The sequence below is a fragment of the Poecilia reticulata genome, chromosome 1 (genome assembly GCF_904066995.2).
Source record: "Poecilia reticulata chromosome 1, P_reticulata-male-v2, whole genome shotgun sequence".
Taxonomy (NCBI): Eukaryota; Metazoa; Chordata; class Actinopteri; order Cyprinodontiformes; family Poeciliidae; genus Poecilia; species Poecilia reticulata.
The window spans coordinates 25,691,606-25,716,986 of record NC_088830.1 but is presented as its reverse complement, the minus strand read 5'-3'; the positions used below and the strand labels follow the sequence as shown (position 1 = coordinate 25,716,986).

At 39.6% G+C, this 25,381-nt stretch overlaps 1 protein-coding gene across 3 annotated transcripts in view; it reads left to right on the top strand.

Annotated features, from left to right (window-relative positions):
• LOC103467583 (myosin-10-like) overlaps positions 1-25,148 on the top strand; it is a 73,075-nt gene extending 47,927 nt beyond the window's left edge. For all 3 annotated transcript variants that reach the window (XM_008414119.3, XM_008414126.3, XM_008414109.3), the window contains 27 exons: positions 681-874; positions 963-1,084; positions 1,196-1,265; positions 1,550-1,710; positions 2,477-2,585; positions 2,670-2,801; positions 3,757-3,963; positions 4,055-4,192; positions 4,275-4,398; positions 5,211-5,382; positions 9,582-9,794; positions 10,390-10,534; positions 11,539-11,745; positions 11,819-11,923; positions 12,941-13,093; positions 14,264-14,512; positions 14,593-14,805; positions 16,092-16,304; positions 17,688-17,849; positions 18,043-18,171; positions 18,247-18,335; positions 19,005-19,128; positions 19,276-19,365; positions 20,258-20,376; positions 20,455-20,563; positions 20,636-20,808; positions 21,403-25,148. In XM_008414119.3, coding sequence (XP_008412341.2) covers positions 681-874; positions 963-1,084; positions 1,196-1,265; positions 1,550-1,710; positions 2,477-2,585; positions 2,670-2,801; positions 3,757-3,963; positions 4,055-4,192; positions 4,275-4,398; positions 5,211-5,382; positions 9,582-9,794; positions 10,390-10,534; positions 11,539-11,745; positions 11,819-11,923; positions 12,941-13,093; positions 14,264-14,512; positions 14,593-14,805; positions 16,092-16,304; positions 17,688-17,849; positions 18,043-18,171; positions 18,247-18,335; positions 19,005-19,128; positions 19,276-19,365; positions 20,258-20,376; positions 20,455-20,563; positions 20,636-20,808; positions 21,403-21,550 — 4,070 coding nt within the window. In that variant the 3' untranslated portion in view covers positions 21,551-25,148. The remainder of the gene's footprint in view (positions 1-680; positions 875-962; positions 1,085-1,195; positions 1,266-1,549; positions 1,711-2,476; positions 2,586-2,669; positions 2,802-3,756; positions 3,964-4,054; positions 4,193-4,274; positions 4,399-5,210; positions 5,383-9,581; positions 9,795-10,389; positions 10,535-11,538; positions 11,746-11,818; positions 11,924-12,940; positions 13,094-14,263; positions 14,513-14,592; positions 14,806-16,091; positions 16,305-17,687; positions 17,850-18,042; positions 18,172-18,246; positions 18,336-19,004; positions 19,129-19,275; positions 19,366-20,257; positions 20,377-20,454; positions 20,564-20,635; positions 20,809-21,402) is intronic.
• The last annotated feature ends 233 nt before the right edge of the window (positions 25,149-25,381 follow it).

The following is a 25,381-nucleotide window of genomic DNA, read 5'->3' as shown; positions in this document are numbered from 1 at the left end:
CATCAGTAGCTTATATTTGTCGACAACCATAACGTGATATATTGGCATTATTTAGCTAACATTATCTGCATCAACAACATTACTCAACTGTTATCTTGGAGGAGAGGAACTGCAAATTTCTTTGCCTTTTGCTGGTTTTCTGCCATGATACTAACACACACTTGCGGCGCTCTGCACAGCAGCAGCAGGTCTGCTTCGCGGCTGTGCAAAGGTGTTAAACCGACATCAGCTCTTCAGCGCTCATGTTGCGTTTAAAGGCGGCTCGGAAAAACACTGTATTAAACAGTTGTAACAGCTGAAAGAAGGGCACAGATGCAGGAAGTGCAGGAGCCCCTACTGTATAAGATCGATATAGGAATAACAGAAAGTTGTCTGACCTAAAAATAAAAAACCCAGCTCGACTCTGCGGGCAGGCAATGCCCTCCATTGCCCGCCCATACCTGCCTCCTTTTACTTCCTGTCCTCTTCGTCTTTTCCGGCAGTAGTAACATCCTGTTGTTGATCACATGGTTATGCAAGCGCAAAAACTTGCGCTTTTTCAAAATTGCCACGTTTCTATTGGGCAGATTTATTTTCGTAATTCCAGTTTATGTAAGTTTAATGGAAACGCAGCTGCTGCGATGCTGTAAGCCTCTGCCGTCCTGACAGACGGTCTCCGTCTCTCTCTGTGTCCCCACCAGTGGACCGGATCGTGGGTCTGGACCAGGTGGCTGGGATGAACGAAACGGCGTTTGGCGCCACCTATAAAACCAAGAAGGGAATGTTTCGTACGGTGGGGCAGCTCTACAAAGAGTCACTCACCAAACTCATGGCCACCCTGAGGAACACCAACCCGAACTTTGTCCGCTGCATCATCCCCAACCACGAGAAAAGAGTAAACTCCCCCCCTGCAGATCATAACTTGTATTTTAGACTCTCGTCTTTTCCTGTGTCTGGGATGCTGAATGTGTTCGGGTCCGCAGGCCGGTAAGTTAGAACCTCACCTGGTTCTGGATCAGCTGAGGTGTAACGGCGTCTTGGAGGGAATTCGGATCTGCAGACAGGGCTTCCCCAACCGGATCGTCTTCCAGGAGTTCAGACAGAGGTGAAGAACTGCAGAGTTTCTGGTTCCCATGTAGAATATAGTGGCGTGAATAAATATTTACACCCGTTTGGTGTAAGTATTTTATAATTGTGTCTTTTTTTTTATTTGCAGATATGAGATTCTCACCCCCAACGCCATTCCAAAGGGATTCATGGATGGGAAACAGGCTTGTGAGAGAATGGTAACGTCATTTTTCCTGTTGATTTCCGGCTCTTTTCATAACTCTTATTTTATATTAATGACACTGGCTTTTATTTCAATCACTCTTTTTTTGAGTTGACATAAATTCAAAGTTGGGATAAATAGAAGTTGTAAAACTTGCTTATCGAAGCTAATATCAGACTGATTGGTGAAAGAAAATCCAGATTTTCCGAAAATGGAATCTCAAAGAACAGAAAATTCGATTAATCGTTAAAACCGATGTATCACTCAGCCCTGCTCTCTGTTTTGTTTGTGTTTTCTCAGATTCAGGCCCTGGAGCTGGACCCCAACCTGTTCCGCATCGGTCAGAGTAAGATCTTCTTCAGAACCGGAGTTCTGGCTCACCTGGAGGAGGAGCGAGACCTGAAGATCACCGACATCATCATCTACTTCCAGTCCGTGTGCCGCGGATATTTAGCTCGCAAGTAAGAGCCGGATCTTCACTTAAAAACCATGAATTTCTAATTTTCAAGAAATTATATTTGAGATTTCTGCATATTTTGATTATATTTTTAATTATGTTTTAAAGCATTCAGAACTTTGCCTGTGGAAAAACGTAATGAGTATTTTTGGTCTAGTTTCTACTACTTTTAATCGAGATATAGAAGATTATTTTAAATAAATAATTTATTAACATTTAGTGACATAATCTGCCAGTGAAACGAAACATTTTTTAAAATGTCTCATTCCACTGAAGAACACTTTTTAGAGGTTTTTTTACTTTCTTTATATATTATGTTTAAGTATTTAATTTGAGCAGGAAGGTCATTTACTTCAGCATGATTTGTTTGTGTCGTTTCAGTGTAATGAATGTTTATTATTCCTAACTGCTCACTTACTTATTAATCTGTGTAATTGAAATAAAAGTTGTCTTATGTTTTATACGCCACATTAGTGGCTGGTTCTCTGTGTGCAGGGTGAAACGTTTCAAAGCATTATATTTTAGTTATGAGTTCGTTAGAATGTAGAATAATATCACAAGACATTATTAATAATATTAAGAAGTAATTTTGTATAATAGTGAACCGAAACTGTCTTTTTTTATGTCCAAAGTGCTTGAAAAGTCTGAAATCTTTCCTTGAAAATGCCTGAAAAGTGCTTGAATTTTACTGAGGGGATAAACGTACGAACCCTGAACCTTTCTCTTTTCTCTGTTCTCCTTTCTTTTCTCTCTCTTCTTTCTTTTTTTAGAGCTTTTGCTAAGAAGCAGCAGCAGCTCAGCGCCCTGAAGGTCCTCCAGAGGAACTGCGCTGCTTACCTGAAGCTGCGGCACTGGCAGTGGTGGCGGCTCTTCACCAAGGTGAGACTTTGAGCTGCAGCAGCGCAGAGTTAAACCGAAGGAACGAGGGAGAGCGACATGGGTTTGGTTCCGGTTCTGTTCCAGGTGAAGCCGCTGCTTCAGGTCACCAGACAGGAGGAGGAGCTGCAGGCCAAAGACGAGGAGCTGGTGAAGGTGAAGGAGAGACAGCTGAAGGTGGAGAACGAGCTGGTGGAGATGGAGAGGAAACACCAGCAGGTGAGAGCATCCGCTCACTGCAGGCCGATTAAAGATCCTAACCACGGTCACGTCAGAGTCTGTAAATAATGAATCACATTTTAATCAAAAATTACACGTAAATAAATCAACATTTTAATTCAAAACCCCTTTTTGCTACTTAAATAGCCACATGAGCTCAACAGCAAATGTATTTATTGTTTTCAATCTGTTATTTAGTCTATAATTTCAACCATCAGATTGATGCAAACTTCTGTTTTCGAACCTTTTAGGAACGTCTACAGAAATGTGGACTGTAGACGCTGATATTAGCATCTGCTGCTACGTGGTTAGCATTGAGATGCTATCTTGTGCTTCAAAGCTTCACTGATACTAACTCTTGTTTGCATAATTTCCACACAACAATAATCTTTCCCAGCGTCTCATCAGGTTGTTTTTTAAGCCTCAAAGGGCCAATAAGAGCGGCTTTGTCATCCATCAATGTTGTTTGTGTGTTTGTTGTTTTTTAGTCAGATTTACGGGCGCAGCAGGAATGCATGAATGGAGGGATTCTTGCTTGAACCTTAGTATTTAAAAGTAGATTAAATTAAATGAGTTAAATGTTTTCTGACAAGTTAAAATCTACGCTATTAATTAGTAAATTTTATTTATCACTTTTCAGAGATATGAATCACAAAGCGCTGTACAATAAAAATCAACTTTAAAACTATACAAAGCTTTAAAGAAACATATGACACTCAATGAGGTAAAAGCCTGGGGAAATCAAAAAGTCTGTAGCAGCTTTTTAAAAACCTCCGCAGCAGCAAAACGGATCTGCAAGGCCAAACTGTCCCACAGCTCTTAATCAAAACTAAACCTCCCAGCCCTACTTCTTACTGAATGTAAATATTTACACTTGAAATAAACCTCATTTTAATTTGAGTTAGAAAAAGTAACAGTCCTGAAGCCAAACTGTAGATCCTTCTTCTTCTTTTAGCTCCTGGAGGAGAAGAATATTCTGGCGGAGCAGCTGCATGCAGAGACCGAACTGTTCGCCGAGGCGGAAGAGATGAGAGTTCGCCTCCTCTCTCGGAAGCAAGAGCTGGAGGAAATCCTGCATGACCTGGAGTCCCGCGTGGAAGAGGAGGAGGAGAGGAACCAGAGCCTGCAGAATGAGAAGAAGAAGATGCAGTCTCACATCCAGGTCTGTGCTGCCCTTGTTTTTATCTTCTGATATTCACAAACTGCTGGGTTGTCTTTTCAAAAAGTCAAAACTTTTGCTTTTCCCTCCACAGGACCTGGAGGAGCAGCTGGACGAAGAGGAAGCTGCAAGGCAGAAGCTGCAGCTGGACAAAGTGACGGCCGAGGCGAAGATCAAAAAGATGGAGGAGGACATTCTGCTGCTGGAAGACCAAAACTCAAAGTTTCTCAAGGTGAGGAGCGTTTCCTGTTCAAACAGGAAGTTCATCAGACTTTTCAGAATTTTATGTGTTTGGGTTCCTTCTTGGTCGACAGGAGAAAAAACTGGTGGAGGACAGAATCGCTGAGATGACGTCCCAGCTGGCAGAGGAAGAGGAGAAGGCCAAGAATCTGGGCAAAGTGAAGAACAAGCAGGAGATGATGATGGTTGATCTTGAGGGTGAGTTTCTAATTACCAAACAATGACAAGAAGGTTCTGCGTCGTTTCTTCTTCCTGAGAAGCTCAGGTCCGTTCATATCCGTCAGGAGAAGCTGCAGATGTTATAAAAGTTGAAACAAAGTTAAACTCTTCAAAGTTAAAATCTCCATTTCTTTATTTTCTTATGTCTGCTGTATTTTATGAAGCATATAAAGCTCTGGAAAAAATGAATACCATTGAAAAACCCCTGGTTATTCCACCAAATATTGACTTCTGAACTCCTCCTGGGTTAAATCATCAGTGTTGTTGTTTGTAAATGAATATGAACTTGTTCTCTTTGCATTATTTGAGGTCTGAAAGTTATGCATTTTTTCATTATTTTGACCATTTCTCTTTTTCTGCAAATATAAAATTTTTGCTCGTAACTTCAGAAACATGTTGTCAAAAGTTCACAGAATAAAAGAACAAAGTTCATTTTATTCAAACATAAACCTATAAAAAGTGAAGTCATAGGAACTGAACATCTTAAGTGATTTTCCAGAGCTGATTAGGGCATATGAGTAACATATATGAGTAAAAATAAAATCAGATATTTCATACCAGATCTCATTTCCAATTGTAAATTATTTTTTCTCACTTTCTTTTCTAAAAATAAATTACAAATATTTTCAAAAAGTGGATTTTATTTCAATCACCCCTTAACATGAGCTATACTACAGTGTTAGGACGAGGCTCCAAGATTTTATGTTTAATTGCAAAAATATAGTAATATTAGGAGAATAAAGACACGATTTTACCAGAATTTTAAGATTGATGCCTGTGATCGTCCTCAGAGCGCTTAAAGAAGGAGGAGAAAACGCGACAGGAGCTGGAAAAGGCCAAACGTAAACTGGATGCGGAGACCACCGACCTGCAGGATCAGATCGCAGAGCTTCAGGCGCAGATCGAGGAGCTGAAGATGCAGCTGACCAAGAAGGAGGAGGAGCTGCAGGCTCTGCTAGCCAGGTCAGTCAACAGGAAAACCAGACAAAACTGCAACGGCCGCTCCACTTCTACTGGAAAATAGTTTTTTTTAATATGCTGAATGTATAAAAACACTGTTTGTGTTGATAGTGGAGCATCTTGTAAGTCTCAGAATTCACATTCAGAAAAGCAAGATGACGTTTTTCTGTTTTACTTAATATCTCTGAAACCCCTAAATTATATCGTAACAGCTAAAATGCAACGTTGATGGACTTTGTGGCTTCAGTTTGCACATTAGAGTTGTAATTTGTGGTCTCATTCTGCACAGCTGGGAACCTTTAGTTTCGCTATAAAATTTGACGGGCTGACACGGTTTCTGTCTGAGGATGTTTCCACACCAGGATAGTTTGGGAGACTTGATTCAGTTGGGCAGGAAGTGCTGAAAGATGTCACATCTTCATTTGGTTTCCCTCAAGTCGGACCAAACCGCCTGCATGGCGTCACGCGGTTACAGCAGCTGCTTGGTCTGGGGCACGACCAGGATAAACGGCGAGCCGTTCAGCATGTTGCTCAGTAAACATGAGAAAAAGATGGCAGTAGATCATGCTAGCAAAAATATAAACCTTTATATTATTAATGATAATACATCAAATTTAGGTTCATTTATATGTTCCTAAATAATACATTAGTTTTCTTCCCAATTGTGGGCACTGCCATCTAAAAAGCTAGTTGTGGTAATCCTACAGTTAAACTAAATATTAGTTACACTAATGCAACTAATATTAATGCTAAATGCTATACCAACATGGCATGTAGTGGAAGCTAATGCTAAATGCTATACCAATGTGGCATGTAGTGGAAGCTAATGCTAAATGCTACACCAATGTGGCATGTAGTGGAAGCTAATGCTAAATGCTACACCAATGTGGCATGTAGTGGAAGCTAATGCTGAATGCTATACCAACATGATATTTAGTGGAAGCTATTGCTAAATGCTATACCAACATGATATTTAGTGGAAGCCATTGCTAAATGCTATACCAACATGATAATTAATAGAAGCTAATGGTAAATTCTATGCCAATGTGGTATTTAGTGGAGGCCAATGCTAAAGCTATGTATCAACGTGATATTTAGTGAAACCAATGCTAAAACACTGTACCAACATGGTGTTTAGTGGAAGCTAATGCTAAATGCTATACCAACATGATAATTAATGGAAGCTAATGCTAAATGCTATGCCAATGTGGTATTTAGTGGAGGCCAATGCTAAAGCTATGTATCAACGTGATATTTAGTGAAACCAATGCTAAAACACTATACCAACATGGCATGTAGTGGAAGCTAATGCTTACTGCTATACCAGTGTGGCATGTAGTGGAAGCCAATGCTTAAACGCTATATGAATGTGGTATTTTGTGGATGCTGATGCTAAAGCACTACACCAACATGGTATTTAGCAGAAGTTAGTAGTTCAGTCAAAAACACAGGATATCAGTTGATTTTAAATGGTTTATTTGCATTCTGAGTAGATAATATACATAATCTGCTGCACTGCATCATGGGTAGAGGACACGAGGAGAGGAAACTGTTGCATAAACAGCATACTTCAAAATAAGAGTACAAATATAGACAGATGACAACTTTGAGACATCTTAACACTTGATAACCAAAGCTTATCAAGTTTTGGTTATCAAAAACTTGACAAATTTTAGATGTCAATCTTATTCATCTAAAAGTTTACAAAATGATGTCTTTAGAATTGATCAAGAAAATTAAATTTAGGGGAAGCTAATTGAGCTAAACGCTTTTAAAGTTAGTTAAAGCACTAAATGAACAATTAGTGCTGCTATTGGCGCATCTAGCGATCTAATACCTCAGTTTTCTGGTTTGTTTGTTTGTAAGCTGTCACATTTGCCCAAACAGAGGTGTCGGTATAATCAGTGGAGAAAAATGATCTAAACTTAGCAGCTAAACATGAAGATATTTTCCCTCCTCAAACATTATTTAAAACAGACAACTGAGGCCAACAAACTGCCCTCCTCTGACCTGCACAGCGTTGGTCTCGGCGTTGCTCATTTCAGCCTCACACACACTCTCTCTTCAGAGCACAGCCCTACATGCCGTATCCATGGCAACAGCACTGCCGAGATGCAACGGAGTCGTTACCATAAATAGCCGTTTGAGCAACAAAACACACGAGTGAGTCTGTAAGCGGTCGGCGCTCTCCCTCTCTTTTGTTTTACGCTCTTATCTCCAGAACAAAAAATCCCACTTGCTGTCATTTTAACCGACCGACGACCCGGACACGAGGTCCGACCGTCTGACCGTCTGATTTTACAGACAGGAATCCTGGGGTTTAGTCCCAGCCTTCATTAAAGCTCCACGGCCCTCATCTTGAACTCTTCAGCAAACAATCGGGCCGGTCTTGGCCCTGAAAGTGGGGCGCCATGTTTATATGAAAGTCATTAGTGGCTTTAATCAAACCATTCATGTGATCTCATAAGTGGATCTTTATAGCGTCCAGAGAGGAGATATTTCTGAGTGAGGAATCTCACAGGGAGGCTCATAGCCGCTGCAAGGTCTCAGTTCGGGTCTCTGCACTGCCACCCTGTGGCAACCAGGATGAAAAGAGGGATGAACTTACAGCATTTTATTAAGTATTTATGCTCCTATATTTACTCCCCGTTCCAACAAACTTCTGCCTTACAGAGCAACACAACATAAACAGGAAGTGGCAGGAAAACAAAACTTCTGGCAGATTTAAGTTTGTAGGAATTGTTTAATTTTCCCAACATGTTTCTTCTGACTGGACGTGTTTTTGGAATTGAATCTGCCATCGAAAGATTATCCCTAAACTCCTAAATCATCAAAATGCCTGTAGAAAATCTGGTCGTGAATTATAATAAGGGTTTAGTGGTTATAAAACCAATAAAGACGGAGAATTATCATTTCAACGAGCCGGCTCAAGACGCATTGAATTACCTTCCTGATGAAGAATTTGTATGGAAAATTTGGGACAGAACTGGATCAGCGGTTTCCTCCTTCTTGAATCGTTTGTTTGTTTTACAGATTTTTTTTTTTTCAGCAGAAAGTAATTTTTTTTTAATGCTTTTTATCCTTCATTTGTTCTGTTGGAATCCTGATTGGAAAAGAAGAAAGAAAGGAGGGAAAACTTTATTTCTTTTATATTTATTTTCTCTTCCTGCTGATTTAATTTTCTCTTTTCTTCTCTCCTGTTTTCTCTTCTCTTAAACGCAACTATTTTAAAACCTAAATCCATAAAAATAATTTTTTGCTCTAACTACACAGATGTTTGCAAAGTTCTTTAAAATTAAAAAATCTTAGGCAGACATTTAAATTCAGTTCTACTTCCAGCCAGTTTTCTCTCCAACTGGAGCTGCAGGTCTTTACCAGCTGCTCACATCAGATGCCGACATTTTTTTTCCAATCTTTGTCAAATGATTCAGGTTTAGTCCGATTGGATCAAGAATAGAAAGAAATCTAAACTTTGCATCTCTTCCAAATATTTATGTTTCCCCAACAGAGGGACACATTATGGCTTTTTTTTTTCAAAAATATTAATTATTTTCTTATATCTTTTTTTCTAAGATAAACAGAAATGGCAGAGTATCCAAAAATTATATTCAATTAAGAATAAAAAAAAGTATTTGGTGAAAAGTTTACTCAAGTCCTGACTAACTGATCAAATTATCGGTAATTTAATATTTAAAATTACATCACCAGACGAACCAAAATATAAAGTTAAATGGGACTAAAATGACAATTATTCGTATAAGTAACAAAAATTAATAAAATCAGGCAAAAGATTTTTTAATTAGTTTCTTTCAATAAAGAAACTTTTGAAACTTTAACAAAAACTGCAGAAGTGTCTCTGGTGAATTTTAGTTTTTCATTCAGTGGTTAGAAAAACCAGAAATTTTACTCAAGTAAGAGTAGAAATACGTCATAATACAATTACTAAAGTGAAAATACAAGTACATTTTTAAAAAAAAGTTTCTGAAGTAAATGAAAGTAGTAACGACCCATCTGTATGATAAATCCTCTCCTCGCTTTGCATCATCAGCAGCATCTTTACGTGTTTCAGAGGGATGTGAAAATAATCAGATGTTTTAGTTTCTCACCTCTGTTCACAGCCATCTCTACATGTTAACATATATTGACCACATGTCAGTAAAATCCTGCATTAACGGCTCGTGTTCCTGCGTTTCTCCAACCAGGAGCGACGAGGAGGCGGCTCAGAAGAACAACGCGCTGAAGCAGGTCCGGGAGCTGCAGGCGCAGCTGGCCGAGCTGCAGGAGGACCTGGAGTCGGAGCGGATCTGTCGCAGCAAAGCGGAGAAACTGAAGCGGGATCTGAGCGAGGAGCTGGAGGCGCTGAAGACGGAGCTGGAGGACACGCTGGACACCACGGCCGCCCAGCAGGAGCTCAGGTACAGCAGCAGCACAAACCTCTGGGCCAGAACCCAGCAGTCAGACGGACTCAGAGCCAAAACAATGTTTTTATACCTGCTCAGCAATAAATTAAGCATGCAAGATTTTGGTTAAACACATAAAGTAGTGAGATTTGTTATAGATACAAAAAACTTTACATTTTTTGCAGGAAAAGAAATACAAGAATTGTTGTCATTTCCGAGCAATAAAATGAGGATTTGGGTCTCTCCTTCTATGAAAACGCTAACTTTAGCCACATTTAGTAGATCAGTTAAAAACAGATCAAGATGCAGTAAAGTTAAATTTAACTATTTTTCAAAATAATAAAGCTTATTAAGTGTATTTCTTTATTTTGTTGATTATTTTTTAGATTTAAATTCCCTTTAGACTAAATAAATTTAAACTTTAATTTTGGCTAAACTTTGGACGCGCCTTACTGGAGCAGGAATGTGAGGAAATAACTACAGATGTTTTGTTTCCCCATTTGAAGCCAACATTCAGTCCCAACCCTGCATCTTATGTAGAGCTGCACAAAACTCACTCAGTTTCATGAAGATGAGCTTCATAAGTGTCTCCTCTGGGTTTGATATCCAGGTCGAAGCGAGAGCAGGAAGTGGCAGAGCTGAAGAAAGCCATAGAAGAAGAATCCAAAAACCACGAGGCTCAGATCCAGGACATGAGGCAGAGGCACGCCCAGGTTCTGGAGGAACTGTCCGATCAGCTGGAACAGGCCCGCAGGGTGAGTCTGCAGCTGCTGCATGACGACGTGCCCAGAGATTAAAAATACCCAGGGGTTAAAAATACCCAGGGATTAAAAATACCCAGGGATTAAAAATACCCAGAAATTAAAAACACCCAGGGATTAAAAATACCCAGGGATTAAAAAAGTAACCAGGGATTAAAAATACCCAGCGATTAAAAATACCCAGGGATTAAAAATAACCAGGGATTAAAAATACCCAGGGATTAAAAATACCCAGAGATTAAAAATAACCAGGGATTAAAAATAACCAGGGATTAAAAAAGTAACCAGGGATTAAAAATACCCAGCGATTAAAAATACCCAGGGATTAAAAATAACCAGGGATTAAAAATGCCCAGGGATTAAAAATGCCCAGGGATTAAAAATAACCAGGGATTACACTACAGTTAGAGCAGCTCTACTTCAACATATAGCCAGGAGCCAAGGAGAAAAAAGAGTTTGGTAAAAAGTTTACTCAACTACTGATCAAATTATCACTAATTTAATATTTTAAATTAGATCAGACAGACCAAAATATAAAGTTAAGTGGAAATTTTGGTTTTTTAAGGACAAAAATGACAATAATTCATACAAGTAACAAAAAATTAAATCAGGCAAAAGAAAAATTAAAAAAAAACTGTTTCTTTCAATAAAAACCTAATAAAAAAACTGCAGGTGTGTCTTTGTGTCTGGTGAATATTTGGTTAAAATATTTCTTGCTTTTCATTCAGTGGGTAGAAAATCCAGAAATGTTTCTCAAGTAAGGGTAGAAATACTTTGTAATGAAATTACTCAAGTAAAAGTAAAAAGTATAGCGCATTAAAAAAAACTCCTAAAAGTAATTTTTCAAAAAAAAGTTACTTCCGTAGAAGAGGAAAAAGAAAAAGTTTTATTTATACATCATTTATCAGCAACCAGGCAGTTCAAAGTTCAGGTAAATATAACTAGTAGCTGCCCGTCTCTGCTGCACGGCGCCGTCTGACGGGTTTCTTTCTGCGCAGTTCAAGGCCAACCTGGAGAAGAACAAGCAGTGCCTGGAGAGCGACAACAAGGAGCTGGCCTGCGAAGTGAAGAGCCTGCAGCAGACCAAGACGGAGTCGGAGTACAAGAGGAAGAAGGTGGAGGGCCAGCTGCAGGAGTTCGTGGCCCGAGCCACCGAGATGGAGCGGACCAAGGGAGAGCTGAGCGAGCGCTCCCTCCGCCTGCAGGTAGAAACACGCCACCACCGCCCTCCGGCTCCGCGCTGAAACCCGGCTCACATCCCCTCTGCTTGTCCCACAGACGGAGCTGGACAACGTCTCCGCCTTACTGGAGGAGGCCGAGAAGAAAGGCGTGAAGCTGGCCAAGGAAGTGGACAACCTGAACAGCAAGCTGCAGGACTCTGAGGTTCGACCGGTTTGGACAAAATCACTCCAGCATCATTTGGTTTGAAATTCAAAAATGGCTGCAAAAAGTGAGAATTCGTCTGTTCAATTGACGGGAGATGAATAGTTCAATTAAAACTGGAGCATACACTGCAAAAACACAAAATGTTACCATGTTTTCTATGTTCTGTTGTAAATATCTTAGTTCACTTAAATAAAACAAATCTAACTTACAAGCAGCTTTTTAGCAAGAGCTTATTTAAGACCAATGATTCCTTAATATTGATAATAAAGTACATATTCCATCGGCAGATTATTTCACTTATGTGAAAATAATCTGCCAATGGTAACACCTACTTTTTTTTATAAATGTTAATAAATTATTGACTTAAAAGAAGCTCTTAAATCTGAAGTTAGTTTAGTTTTATTTCTGGTGTATTAATATATTTGTACTAGAAACAAAACTAAACCAAAAATTTTGTTTTTTGCAGTGAATACACATTTTTACAAGGCTTAATTGTCAACCTGCTAGTTTACTTTTTATATTTAAAATAGTTTCAGACCTCTCTGTGATTTTTGTCCAGGTTGATTTAAGAAATGAACTTTTAAATGTTCTAAGCTACAAAAAGTGACTGGTATTGATATCCGATAACACGGCTGGTTTGGCAGTATTTACCAATATTTTGTTTTATCAAATCTTTTAATTTCTTCATTAATCATGAGAATAATCAGTAGATTACTGGATTTCTAAAATAATAGGTTGCAAGTTGCGTCTCCGGCCCCACAGGTTGCAGGATCTCCTGCAACTCAGGCTAAGATGCTAAAAACACAACTAATTTTTCTAAATATTAAGAAATTTATAACAAAATACAGGTTTTGCGTTTGCTGAAACGGGTTGTAAACAGTTTTTTTTGTTGTTGTTTTTTCATCAGTTTATATAAATATCTACTTCCTGTAAGACTTTTTGCATGAGTCTTATGTTGGTTTTCATTTTATTTTCAAACCTTAAGAATAGAAATAAAGATGTTGTCTCTCTCAGGAGTTGCTCCAGGAGGAAACTCGTCAGAAACTGAATCTGAGCGGCCAAATCCGCCAGCTGGAGGCAGAAAAGAGCAACTTGCTGGAGCAGCAGGAGGAGGAGGAGGAGGCGCGCCGCGGCCTGGAGAAGCAGCTGCAGACGGTTCAGGCTCAGGTAGGACGAAGCCGCAGCTGCTCCTTCCAGCTGCTCCAAACTCAGAGGCAGAGGATGTGAGACACCTGCAGCAATTCACACACAGATTGCAGAGAAAATGTGAGTCGGATTTGGATGAGTGTCGGCAACCGATAGACAAACAGAACTGGAGCCGTCAGCTGTGGAGCAACACTTGGTGCAAAGTAACACGACTGTTTTCGTTCCTCAACCTTCAGGACACAAACGAGAGAGAAAACCAGAAGAAATGGGAAAATTTCAGAGCAATTTACCAGAAAAATCTGTTAAAAAGATTTTAACAGATCATCTGTTCTGCTTGTCTCTTATTATTATTATTATTATTATTATTATTATTATTATTATTTTGTTACTTTCTACACTATTCAAGCAGTTGGCATAAACAGCACATTTACTTTTGGGAAACCAGTTTGTGAAGAATTCTTACATTTTTATTAATTAGTTTTCAAGATGTGTTTGCTAGTTTTTATTCATTATCATTAGTTAGTCATTATCATTGCTTATTGTTTATAATAAGCAATATTGCTTATTATAAGCATAACTAATAACTAATGAAAAGTATAACTTACTTTTCATTAGTTATAGAAGTAGTTTTTAATTTTTCACAGTTTGGTTCATTTTTAGGTGCAGAATTCATAAATTGTGATTACTCAATAGAAGATGACATTTCACAAAATCTATTCAATTATTGGTTGAAAATAATTGAAAATATTTAGTTGAAAATATTTATTCAGTTGGTTGAAGAACCAGCTGGTTTAGTTAGTAGAATTTGGTGTTTTCTACCAACTTGTCGCCATTTTGCGCCGCCAGGAGGTTTAAACAGCCGTAATTTGCCGACAGCTGATGTAATCTGCTTCTGGGGCAAAAAGTAAATCAGTTTCCTGTCAGTAGATTCATAAACATAAAAAGGGAGGATATCTAAAATACAAGGATGTTTTAGTTAGTTTTTAAATGTACAATATAGTCACAGTTAGTTGTAGTTTTTCCCCATTAACTACCGTTTTTATTTATTTCAGTTGATGAAAATGTTTTCTCAGTTTTTGTTATTTTTAGTCCTGATCAATTCAAAACGTCACCATCAGGACCTTAATTTCAGTCTTAGTATTAGGACATCTTTAGTTATGTATTCACTGATGTTAAATGTTTTCTGCGCAGCTGTTTGAGACGAAGAAGAAGCTGGACGAGGACGTGGGCGTGATCGAGGGTCTGGAGGAGGCGAAGAGGAAACTGCAGAAGGACGTGGAGCTCACCAACCAGCGGCTGGAGGAGAAAACCATGGCGCTGGACAAGATGGAGAAGACCAAGAACCGGCTGCAGCAGGAGCTGGACGACCAGATGGTGGACCTGGACCACCAGAGACAGATCGTCTCCAACCTGGAGAAGAAGCAGAAGAAGTTCGACCAGGTAGGCCAGAAGCCGAGACGTGGACGTTTTTCATCGCTGGGCTCTGAGTTTAAAGGTTCACTTTGTGACGTCGCTGTCAGATGCTGGCTGAGGAGAAGACAATCTCGGCTCGGTACGCTGAGGAGCGCGACCGGGCCGAGGCGGAGGCCCGGGAGAAGGAGACCAAGGCTCTGTCTCTGGCCAAAGCTCTGGAGGAGGCGCTGGAGTCCAAGGAGGAGCTGGAGCGGTTCAACAAGCAGCTCCGCGCCGAGATGGAGGATCTGATGAGCTCCAAGGACGACGTGGGGAAAAACGTGAGCAGCTTTCACCTGATTGGACCGCTTTGTTTACCGCCAGGCTGCAGGTCCCTCTTGAAAATGAGATCTGGATCTCAATGGGGTTTACCTGGTTAAATAAAGGGAAGGAAAAAAAGGTCAGAGGTTAAAATAAAATCTTTAAATTTAACCTAACTGGGCGATACAACATAAAAGCGTCTCACATTGTTTTTCATACCAGATCTTTTTTTCTAAAAAAGAAATTTGATAGGAAATTAGTGCTGCCAACAGTTAAAATTTCTAATCTGATTAATCCCAGGGTTGCTGCTGAGATTACTTTAGTAAGAAACAGGAAAAGAATCCCGTAGAGAAACAACTGAAACAGAAAAGGCAATAATTCGAACGTCCCAAAAGCCCAGAAGTCTGCGAGTTAAACTGCACTTTTTAAAAACATGAATGGTGTTAAAACAATGTGAAATAATGCAGAATAAACCTGTTAATTTTGATAGCCTTACAGAAAATATGTTAAATTTTATTTCCCTCTGCGTGTTGTACAACGGAGTTTTATAAAGAGAAAAATAAGAAAAAACTGTCTCAAATCTAATTGACTAAAATTTTGTCATAATATTAGCAAAAAAATGTCTTAAAGTTTCAATAAAAAGTCGTTTTAATGAGAAAAAAGCTTCTGTAAATTTATCAGCTCAGTCTGTCTCGTTCTTTATTTGAAATAAACTCAGTTGTTTCAAAGTCCGGCTTTGAAGACTGAGTGTTAAAAGATTAATTATTTATTTATCTGTAAAACCAATAATAAAGTATAACTTTACAAGATGCTCAACATTTCATTTAAATCTTTTAATTTTCACTTTAGAGTTCTCATAAAATGACTATTTCATCCTCCTAATATTAAAACTTTATCTTTTATTTCGACTTTATTGTTGTATGACTGCACAATTGTAATATTATGACTTTATTCTGGCAATGAATAAAATAAAATAAATGTTAGCCTCCACCTAAGATTCTTCAAACTAGAAAATGTGAAGCAAACTTTGTCAAACAAGATGGCCGCCCTCCTCGGCGTTCTGACATCATTCTGAACTGTGGAAACACAAAGAGCATTAGTGGGGGAAAAAATCCAGATTTTCCAAAAATTAAATCTTAAGAAAGCAAACATCAACAATATTAATCAATAAACTCGATTTATTCCTCAGCCCAGAAGCTGTTATTTCCCTAATGACAGAATTTTGTTTTCCAATCCAGAAAAGATCTAAATGAGTCTTTTTTTGAATTTTATTTCTTTCTGCTGATTTTCCTGTCGCTGCACTCAGGTGCATGAACTGGAGAAGTCCAAGCGAACCCTGGAGCAGCAGGTGGCGGAGATGAGGACGCAGCTGGAGGAGCTGGAGGACGAGCTGCAGGCCACAGAGGACGCCAAGCTGCGGCTGGAGGTCAACATGCAGGCCATGAAGGCCCAGTTCGACCGAGACCTGCAGGCCAAGGACGAGCAGGGAGAGGAGATGAAGAGAGCGCTGGTCAAACAGGTCGGAAACACAAAACCTTACCAAGTGTTTCTGGTCTGGATTCTGGTCCAAATACGCTTGAAATAAGATAAAACAAGGAAGAAATATGAGGGTTTTTTAAGCCAATAAGTCTTAATATTTGTTAATATTAATTATTTAACCTATAACATGGAGGAAAAAAATGTCTTGTTATAAGTTACATGTGTCAAACTCAAGGCCCGGGGGCCAAATCTGGCCCGTCGTAGGTCTTTATGTGGCCCTCAAGACTTTAGAGGGACCAGCGGCGGGCAGAGTAACCAAACATTGTACTAAAGTAAGAGCAGCAAAACTTCAACATATTTTTACTCAAGTTAAAGTAAAAAGTAGCAGCCATGGAAGAAATTACTCTAGTAAGAATTAAGAAGTATTTGGTAAAAAGTTTACTCAAGTAACTCATTAAATTATCAACCATGAAATATTTAAAAATGACATCAGATGGACCAGAATATAAAGTTAAGTGGAAATCTTTGGTATTTTAAGAACGTAAATGGCAATAATTCATGTCAGGAACAACAAATAACAAAATCAGGCAAAATAATTTTTCTCCAAATAATTTTCTTTTAATATAAAATTTATGAAACTCTAACAAAAACTGCAGGTGTGCGTCTGGTGAATTTTTGGTTAAAACATGTTTGTTTTTCATTGGGTAGACAATCCAGACGTTTTACTCAAGTAAGAGTAGAAATACTTTATAATAAAATTACTCCAGTACAAATAAAAAGTACAGTCTTGTAAATATACTCCTAAAAAGTACTCTTCTTTTTTTAAGTTACTGAAGTAAATGTAACTGGTTACCACCCAACTCTGAGATGAACAATTAATGGGACCTAAAAGACAACAATTGTTTTTAGCAATCAAATCAAAGCAGTTTTCATCTGTTTACTAGAAAATTACATAATTGTGAAAAGATTTTCAATATTATTTAATTTTAGGAAGTGCGTAACAAACACAGAGTTAGCTTTTTATTAACATCTTAATGTGTTTTCTTAATACAATCTGCCACAACCGGCCCTTTGACAACAGTCATGATCTTGAAGTGAAATAATCTGCCAGTGGACATGGAGCTTGGTTGCTAGGTGACGGGCTCTGGTTGCTAGGTAACGCTGCAGTGACAAAATCGGCCAACGGAACTTTTGCTTTTTCATTTTTTTCATTAATATTAAGGAATTATTGACTTAAAATAAACTGACATGTCTTGCTGTGAAGTTAGTTTTTGTTTTATCTCAAGTGTACTAAGATATTTGTACTAGAAGCTATAAATACTTGGCAAGAGTTTGTCTTTTTGCAGTGTGTTTTCCTTGGTTTAATGCGATCAGTAAACCAGGGTTTGAATTTAGAGACGGGTTGCCTGGTTTCGTCCTCCAGGTGCGCGAGATGGAGGCCGAGCTGGAGGACGAGAGGAAGCAGAGATCTCTGGCTGTCGCTGCCAGGAAGAAGCTGGAGGTGGACCTGAATGAGCTGGAGGGTCAGATCGAAGCTGCCAACAAAGGCCGCGATGAAGCCATCAAACAGCTCAAAAAGCTGCAGGTACGACAAACACACCCTAAACGCTACCCTCTGATGTGGACGTAAAGTTTGAAGTCCATACCAATCAATAACACTGTTGGACTTAAAGTGCGTTTTAAGTCCCGTCACTGTACTGTGGTAGCGATGAACATTTAGACTTTGCGTAAATAAGGCTGTTGCTGAAGTGACGGCGGTTTAACTGTCGGTCCTGCAGGCTCAGATGAAAGACTACCAGAGAGAGCTGGAGGAGGCTCGGGCCGCCAGAGACGAGATCTTCGCCCAGTCGAAGGAGAACGAGAAGAAATTCAAGAACTTAGAAGCTGAAATCTTGCAGCTCCACGAGGTTCGGGATGTTCTTCTGTTTTGTGGGTTTCTGGTGTTTGGCGAGACCCGAGCGCCTCTCTGTGTGTTTGTGCAGGACTACGCGGCGTCGGAGCGAGCCCGGCGCCACGCGGAACAGGAGCGGGACGAGCTCGCCGATGAGATCTCCAACAGCGCCGCTGGGAAGTCAGTACTGCAGCCGCCCTGCGGTTTCATCTGCACTTAGACATTGATATTATCATCATCAGGGCTGAGCTTAGAAGTAGTAATCAGTTACTAATTACTGATTAGTTTCCCCAAAGGCAGTCCAGTTAGTTTACCAAGTACTTGTTTTCAAAAGTAATTAGATACTTAACTACTAAAGCAAATAATAAAATGAACAACCTGAATTTGCTATAATAATATCAGCCTAGCTCTATTTTTCTGCATTTTCCATAATATAAATATAAAATGTAATCAATAAAACTGTATTTCTTACTGTTCAATCATGTAAAGTTATTTTGTTGTCTGATGTTGATCTACACTCCTGTTTGTTACCGAGACTGTTGGAGACGATCGTGATTGTCACAAGACGCTCACAAACAAAATCACACAGTCTGCTTACAAATCTGTAGCAGTAATCTAATTACTGTATCTGAGTCGCGATCCCGTATTTTAATCATTACTTGACAAGAGTAACCGTTACCTAACTTATCTTGAATTGTTCTAAAACTGCTTTATATATCAACCATGATTTAAAATAATCATGATTTTGAAGAACTGAGTTACTTCTAACGTGTTGCAGCCCATCACTGATCGTCATGAGATGTCTGTATAATCAGACGAACTGCGTGTGTGTGTGTGTGTGTGTGTCAGGTCGTCGCTGCTGGAGGAGAAGAGGCGGCTGGAGGCTCGCATCGCCCAGCTGGAGGAGGAGATCGAGGAGGAGCAGGGCAACATGGAGCTCCTCAACGACCGCTTCAGAAAGAGCAGCACGCAGGTGAAGCCATCGCATTCACTGCCACACATCAGACATTTCAGTGGTGAAAGTTTGTTTGTGAAATTTGAGGCGACCGAAAACAAAGCACTGCTGAGAAGTCCTGAAAGGTGAAGCGTCTCCTGCTCTGCCCTGGTTTCCTGCCTGCAGGTGGACACGCTGAACGCCGAGCTGACTGCAGAGCGCAGCGCTGCGCAGAAGAGCGAGAACGCTCGGCAGCAGATGGAGCGGCAGAACAAGGTCCAGCTTTTATTACGCTGTGCTTAAAACTATGATAAAAAATCTGCAAACACACTCAATAAAATTATAAATGCATCAAGTACAGGTGCAGCAGAAATATTGATGAGGAGAGACATCAGCAGTAGATGAAAGAAACAGCTAAACTAGAAACAGTTGAAACCATAAGTTTACATACATGAATAAAATCTCTTAAAGGGGCGGAACTATGTGGAATTACTCGTCATTTTGAGCTATACATCATGTTGTAATGTTATTCCCTCGTCAAAAACAAACCTGGAGTGTTGCTTTGCATGCATGTTTGAGAAATCCTTTAGTCTCCATGGCAACCATTCAGCTGTGCAAAACGCCTGAGTGGGCCTGGCACCGCCTCTTAGCTGCAGCTCCTCCCCCATTCAGTTCCTCCAGACTAGCGGCAGCAGCGATTAGCAAACACCTGGTGCAGCTACGAGTCTGCAGAGCTGCTTCTCAGAGCTACGCTCCTGAGAAACGGCATAAAGGAGGAGGATTGTTGTGGTGAAGGCGGAGTGTCAGAAAGAGCAAGAGCTTCTTAAAGAGACAGAGGTCTAATTTCAAAGCATTAAATTACAAAGTCTTTTTTGACATATATAGAGTAGTTTTATACAAACTGAAGGTAACACAGTGACTTGGTTGTGCTATAAAATGATACCATGTGCCTGGAAAATACATTATACCGCCCCTTTAAGGTGGTCCAGTCAATGTCTGCATCTTTGACAAAGACAAAGAATCGCTTTTTTTGTCCTCAACAATGATTATGTCCATGCTGTTCATCTAAAGTTCTGTTGATTTTTTGTTTTGTTCCTTTTTCATCTGCACTGAAAAATGTTTTAAAAATCCTTCTGTCCTGAAAGCAAATATCTGCTAATAAATGCAGGAGCTTAAAGGTAAACTAGCAGAACTAGAAGGAGCTGTGAAGTCCAAGTTTAAGGCGTCCATCACTGCGCTGGAGGCCAAGATCCTGCAGCTGGAGGAGCAGCTGGAGCAGGAAGCCAAGTAAGGTCACGTTCTAGAGGTCACAGCTCGAAGCCGCCAAGGTCGTCTGTCTCACTGCCGTCTGTCTCAAACATCCAGGGAGAGGGCAGCAGCCAATAAGATCGTCAGACGTACCGAGAAGAAGCTGAAGGAGGTGATGATGCAGGTGGAGGACGAGCGTCGCCATGCCGACCAGTTCAAGGAACAGGTAAGGAGACGTCGAAGTGAAGCAAAGCTGGTCTGATAGTTCGGTCTCCTCACGTCGCCGTCGCCCGCTCAGATGGAGAAGGCCAACTCCCGCATGAAGCAGCTGAAGCGTCAGCTGGAGGAGGCCGAGGAGGAGGCGACCAGAGCCAACGCGTCCCGCAGGAAGCTGCAGAGGGAGCTGGACGACGCCACAGAGGCCAGCGAGGGCCTCACCAGAGAGGTCAACTCCTTAAAGAACCGTTTGAGGTACGACGATGACGACGCTTAAAACCTCTGACAGTGACGACCTTTTATCCGTTTCTAATCAGCAACGCTAATCGTTACACGGAAAGCTGTGGTTCTGATCGGCCGACCAGACCAGACTGGTGGAAGTCAGCTGCTGATTGGTGCGTTTGCCATGTGGGCAGACATCCAGATTCCTCTGTCATAGAAGAAACCTTGAAGTTTCTCCATGATGAGGAACAAAACAGCCTGGAGCCAAAAGCTATCTAGAAATTAGAGATTAAGTTAATAATGAACCAGACTTCATTTTACATTTTAGAAATTCACATTTTAGCAAATGTTTCAGAGAATTTCCCAATTTAAGTTGGAAGCTAGTTTGGCAGGCATCCAACACTTGAGGGCGCTAGAGTGTGAAGAGGCTAAATAATTTATTTTTTTTGTAAAAACTACACAGTAGATCAGCTCAAAAACTTAAATAACCATCTATAATATCAGTTGCTGATGTGTTAAAGCTAAACTGAAGGGCCTCTTTCATCACTGCTGGCTACTGCAGTTTTTATTATTTCAGAATAAATTCTGAATGTTTGGAGAAACACGAGTTTGTTTGTTTCTGAGCAGGCGAGGCGGCCCAGTCAGCAGCTTCTCCTCCAACCGCTCCGGCCGCCGCAACCTCAACCTGGACGACGCCTCCGGCGACATGTCGGACGACGACGCCGACAGCCGATCCAACGACTTCAACGACACGCAGACCTCCAACGCCGAGTAAACGGCACTTTTTAATCCCGCTCCCTCTGTGGCCACCGGAGCGGTTCTGTTTTTTTGTTGTTTTAATCTAACGCTGCAGGGAAAATCCAACGCCCTCTTTGAGAAAATCCCGGGAGCAAACGGACACTTCTGCCTTACTCTGTATTCCGCTGGTTTGGCTCGATCATATTGTCATTTCCTCCCGTCAAATTATCCGCTCAGCTTAACGAGAACATACACATAAAGGTACAAAGTGCTTCTTTCTTTCTTTTTTTTATACATGTTCAACTGAGTAAGTGTGTAAAACCAGAAGTGAATGGAAACAGATTTTTATTTCTGGTGCCGGACACATCCTCTCCAACAGGGAACTTCCTGGGACATGCAATAGGAAAAGCCTGGAATCTGAACTGACATGTTACTGTGAAAATGATATAGTGTTTTATTTACCTGCTTCATCTCAACATTAACGAAGGAACGTGCAGTTTGGTGTCAAAGTTCGGCCTGAAGCTGGAAAAAGATGCTGGAAAAATGCGCAGAACTGCACAGAACATCTGAAACCTGGAAAGAAATGCTTCGCTATCAATGGGTGATTGACACGTTTTCCGGTGATAAACCGCTGGTACACCTCAGTGTTTGTGCTCAGCTTCACTTTGTTTTATCATTAAACTCAAATCAAACATGGTTTATGTCACTGCTGTTCTACAGGGAGTCAGAAAAATCAACAGTTGGGAGTTTTCCTCTAAATTTCTTTTTCGGGCCAGTTTAGATAGAAATTCTGACTCATTAAATTCCAGCCTTTTTATATAAATTAAATTTATAACACTGAATTTTTATCCTGTATACGATTTAGATTTATGTTTAACTTTTAATTCAGCTAAAAATGTTACCCAAACAAAGCAATCGGCACTAGATCGAGTCGAACCCTTTCAGCCAATCAGATTACGCTCATTTGATCACATGACCAGCAGTTGGCTAGCTAGCACAGCTAGCTAACTTTTGGCAATTCACATTTGCAGTTTTTTGTTTTTTAAATCTTTTTTAATTATTCAAAAACGACTATGACAAGACACACATCAGTAACAAAAAGTTAATTTTGACATGATTAACTGAGCAGAAAAGAAGAATAGTCACAACATAGTGAGGAGAATAAAGCAGAAAATACTACAAACGCAAGAGGAATTTAAAATCAAACGAAACTTCTGGAAGTTTTGAAAAAGATAAAGGTGTCAGAGCCGTTCGTTAACTTTTGCTTTAAATTAACCAGGTAACGTCGTCACCTCATGGTTTGGTTGTCCAGCAGAAACTTTGAGATCGTTTCACCAGTAGGTGGCGCTGTACAGTCCGAATGAATTTAGACTAATCTGCTAGTAATATGCCAGATTTGTCTTGTAACGACTGTTCTTTGAACACCTAGAGCAAGAGAGTTCAAAGTGAGGGCTGAGGGCCATTTACGGCCGCTGGATTGATTTTATGCGGCCCCCACGACTGATATTCAGGAATGAATTAGGGCAAAAACTATTACTTTTAAATTGAAATATATTTGCACAAGTATTAGCTGTAACATAAAGTGATCAACTTTTCAAGCTTTGTGGTTTACCTCTGTTGTCATGGTAACTTGGACCACATCTACACATTGACTTATACCCTTGATCCTGTTTTTAATTGCTGAGTGTAGACCAAAAAAATGAAGTTTCTTCAATCGAGCCCAAAATAATAAACAAAAAAAACATTTGAAGTTTTTGTTTCTCCAAATAAATCAGATTATTTTATTAGTTTAATTCATGTTTGGTTTATTGAGGAGGTTCAAAAACAAAATCACACCACTTTTGGTGAATTTAGTTTTTTTTTTTTAAATTAATTAGTTTTTTGGCCTACGTGACAAAAAGTTTGGACACCCCTGCTCTTGGTGCTGATTTGAGAGGCGCCCTGAGAACAGCAGTAAGCCATGATCAACATCAACTTGAGTAAATCTCTGACTCGAATGTACTCTGTGCCATTATCGTGAGATAAATAAATCCAGACTCTTCAGACTCATCGAGCTCTTTGTAGGCGTAGAGTTGTTAATCCTCCTGATTCAGCTCGGCTCTAAATGCAGCAGCTGGACGCTCCACACCGCTCTGCTCCGGCTCGGTTTCCTCTAATCGAACAACACTGTAAAAACACAACGTCTTACCAAGTAGTTTAGTTTCTAATTAAATATGTTGGTACACTTGAAATAAAGTTAAACAAGTGACTTCAGAGAGCTTTTTTTAAGTCATTAATTCCTTAAAATTGATGAAAAATGACTATTTTCCCTGGCAGATTATTTGACTTGTAACGTTTTTTACTTAACTCAGCAGATTTCATCCCTTCATCTTCCTAAATGTCAGATCAGTAGAGCTACGTTTTCTATGATTGGAGACAAATAAAAAGTAAACTCCAGTCAAAAAACAAGGACATTTCTGATCTCCAAAATCGACGATAAAAAAAGAAAAAAAAACTTTGAAATTCTTCTCAGAAATTTCCTAGAAAAAAATTTATGCTTCGATTTTTTTTTTTTTTTTTATTACATTTCTGAGTTTCAAAATTCAAAAAAGTCAAAAATTTACAACTGAAAGTTCAGAAAAAAATCCTGAAGATTTCTGTCTTTTTTCTGGCAAAGTTTCTCTTTTCGAGCTCAGAAATGTCTGGGGGGTTTTTCTAGAAAACTTTAGAGATTGATCTAAACATTTCTGACCTTTTTCCCCTCCATCAGTTTTGGAGCAAAACCTTGTGCACTTGGTGAAAGGCAGGTCTTCTGTGAAAGAGTTGGACATTATTTAAATTTACGTAAACAATTGCGATTGTCACTTTTGTTATTGTTACTCCGTTTAAATGCCACTAATACTTGGTAGATGTTTTAATGTTTTCTATATGATTGTATTTTATAAATTGATGAAGGAATGTATTGTTGGATTATATTTTTTCTACACTATTTGGGTGGAGGCTCTATATAAACCTGTTGGGATTTTCCTGCACTTATTTTATTTCTTAATATCTTCTATCTGCGTTTTAATTGTGCAAAATACACTAAACCTGTTAGTGGAACTAATATTTTATTGTCAATATTAAGGAATTATTCACTGAAGCTCCTGTATCTTTTAGAAAAGTTACCTTTAAGTTAGTTTTGTCTTATTTTAAGTGTATTAGGATATTTGCACCGGAAACTGGACTAAAATTCTTGGTAATCCTTTGTGTTTTTGCAGTGAAATAACCGTATGTTTCTTTAAAAGTGCCTTAGACACTAAATAGGAACATAAACAAATAAAAGCATTAATAAAACGCTAAGCACGCACCTTTTCTCCGTTTATGTTGCTGTGTTTCCAGTCATATCACAGTATTGACCAGCATGTCGGCCGCAGCAGGCCGAACTCTCCCCATTCGAAGGTTTATCGCTTCGCTCCTGGTGAGAATCAGGATTTTGTTTGGTTGGAAGCTTTAACATCTTCCTCTTCTTCTCCTCCCGTTTTTATTCAGTTCATTCCGCTGCGAATTCTCTCGTTTCTTCTTGTATATCTTGTATTTCTAGACGGTAATTTTTTGCCCCCCTCCCCCTTTCTGTTTTGTTTTGTAAAAGGAAAAATAAAGCATATTCATTGTAACTGTGATGACGTTCTGTTTTTTTTTTCCCTCCCAACCATCAGACGGATTTAATTGATTACCAAAGATACTAAATAGTTGATTTGAAATTTTTGCTAAAAGACTGTTGTGACGTCTCCATGTTGCTCATGAAAACATGAGCTATGGATGTTTGCTCTTACCGCTTTGCTTTTTGACTGTTATGATGCGTAACCATGGCAACAAGGGTGTCGTTTTTACAATCAAGAGCCGAATA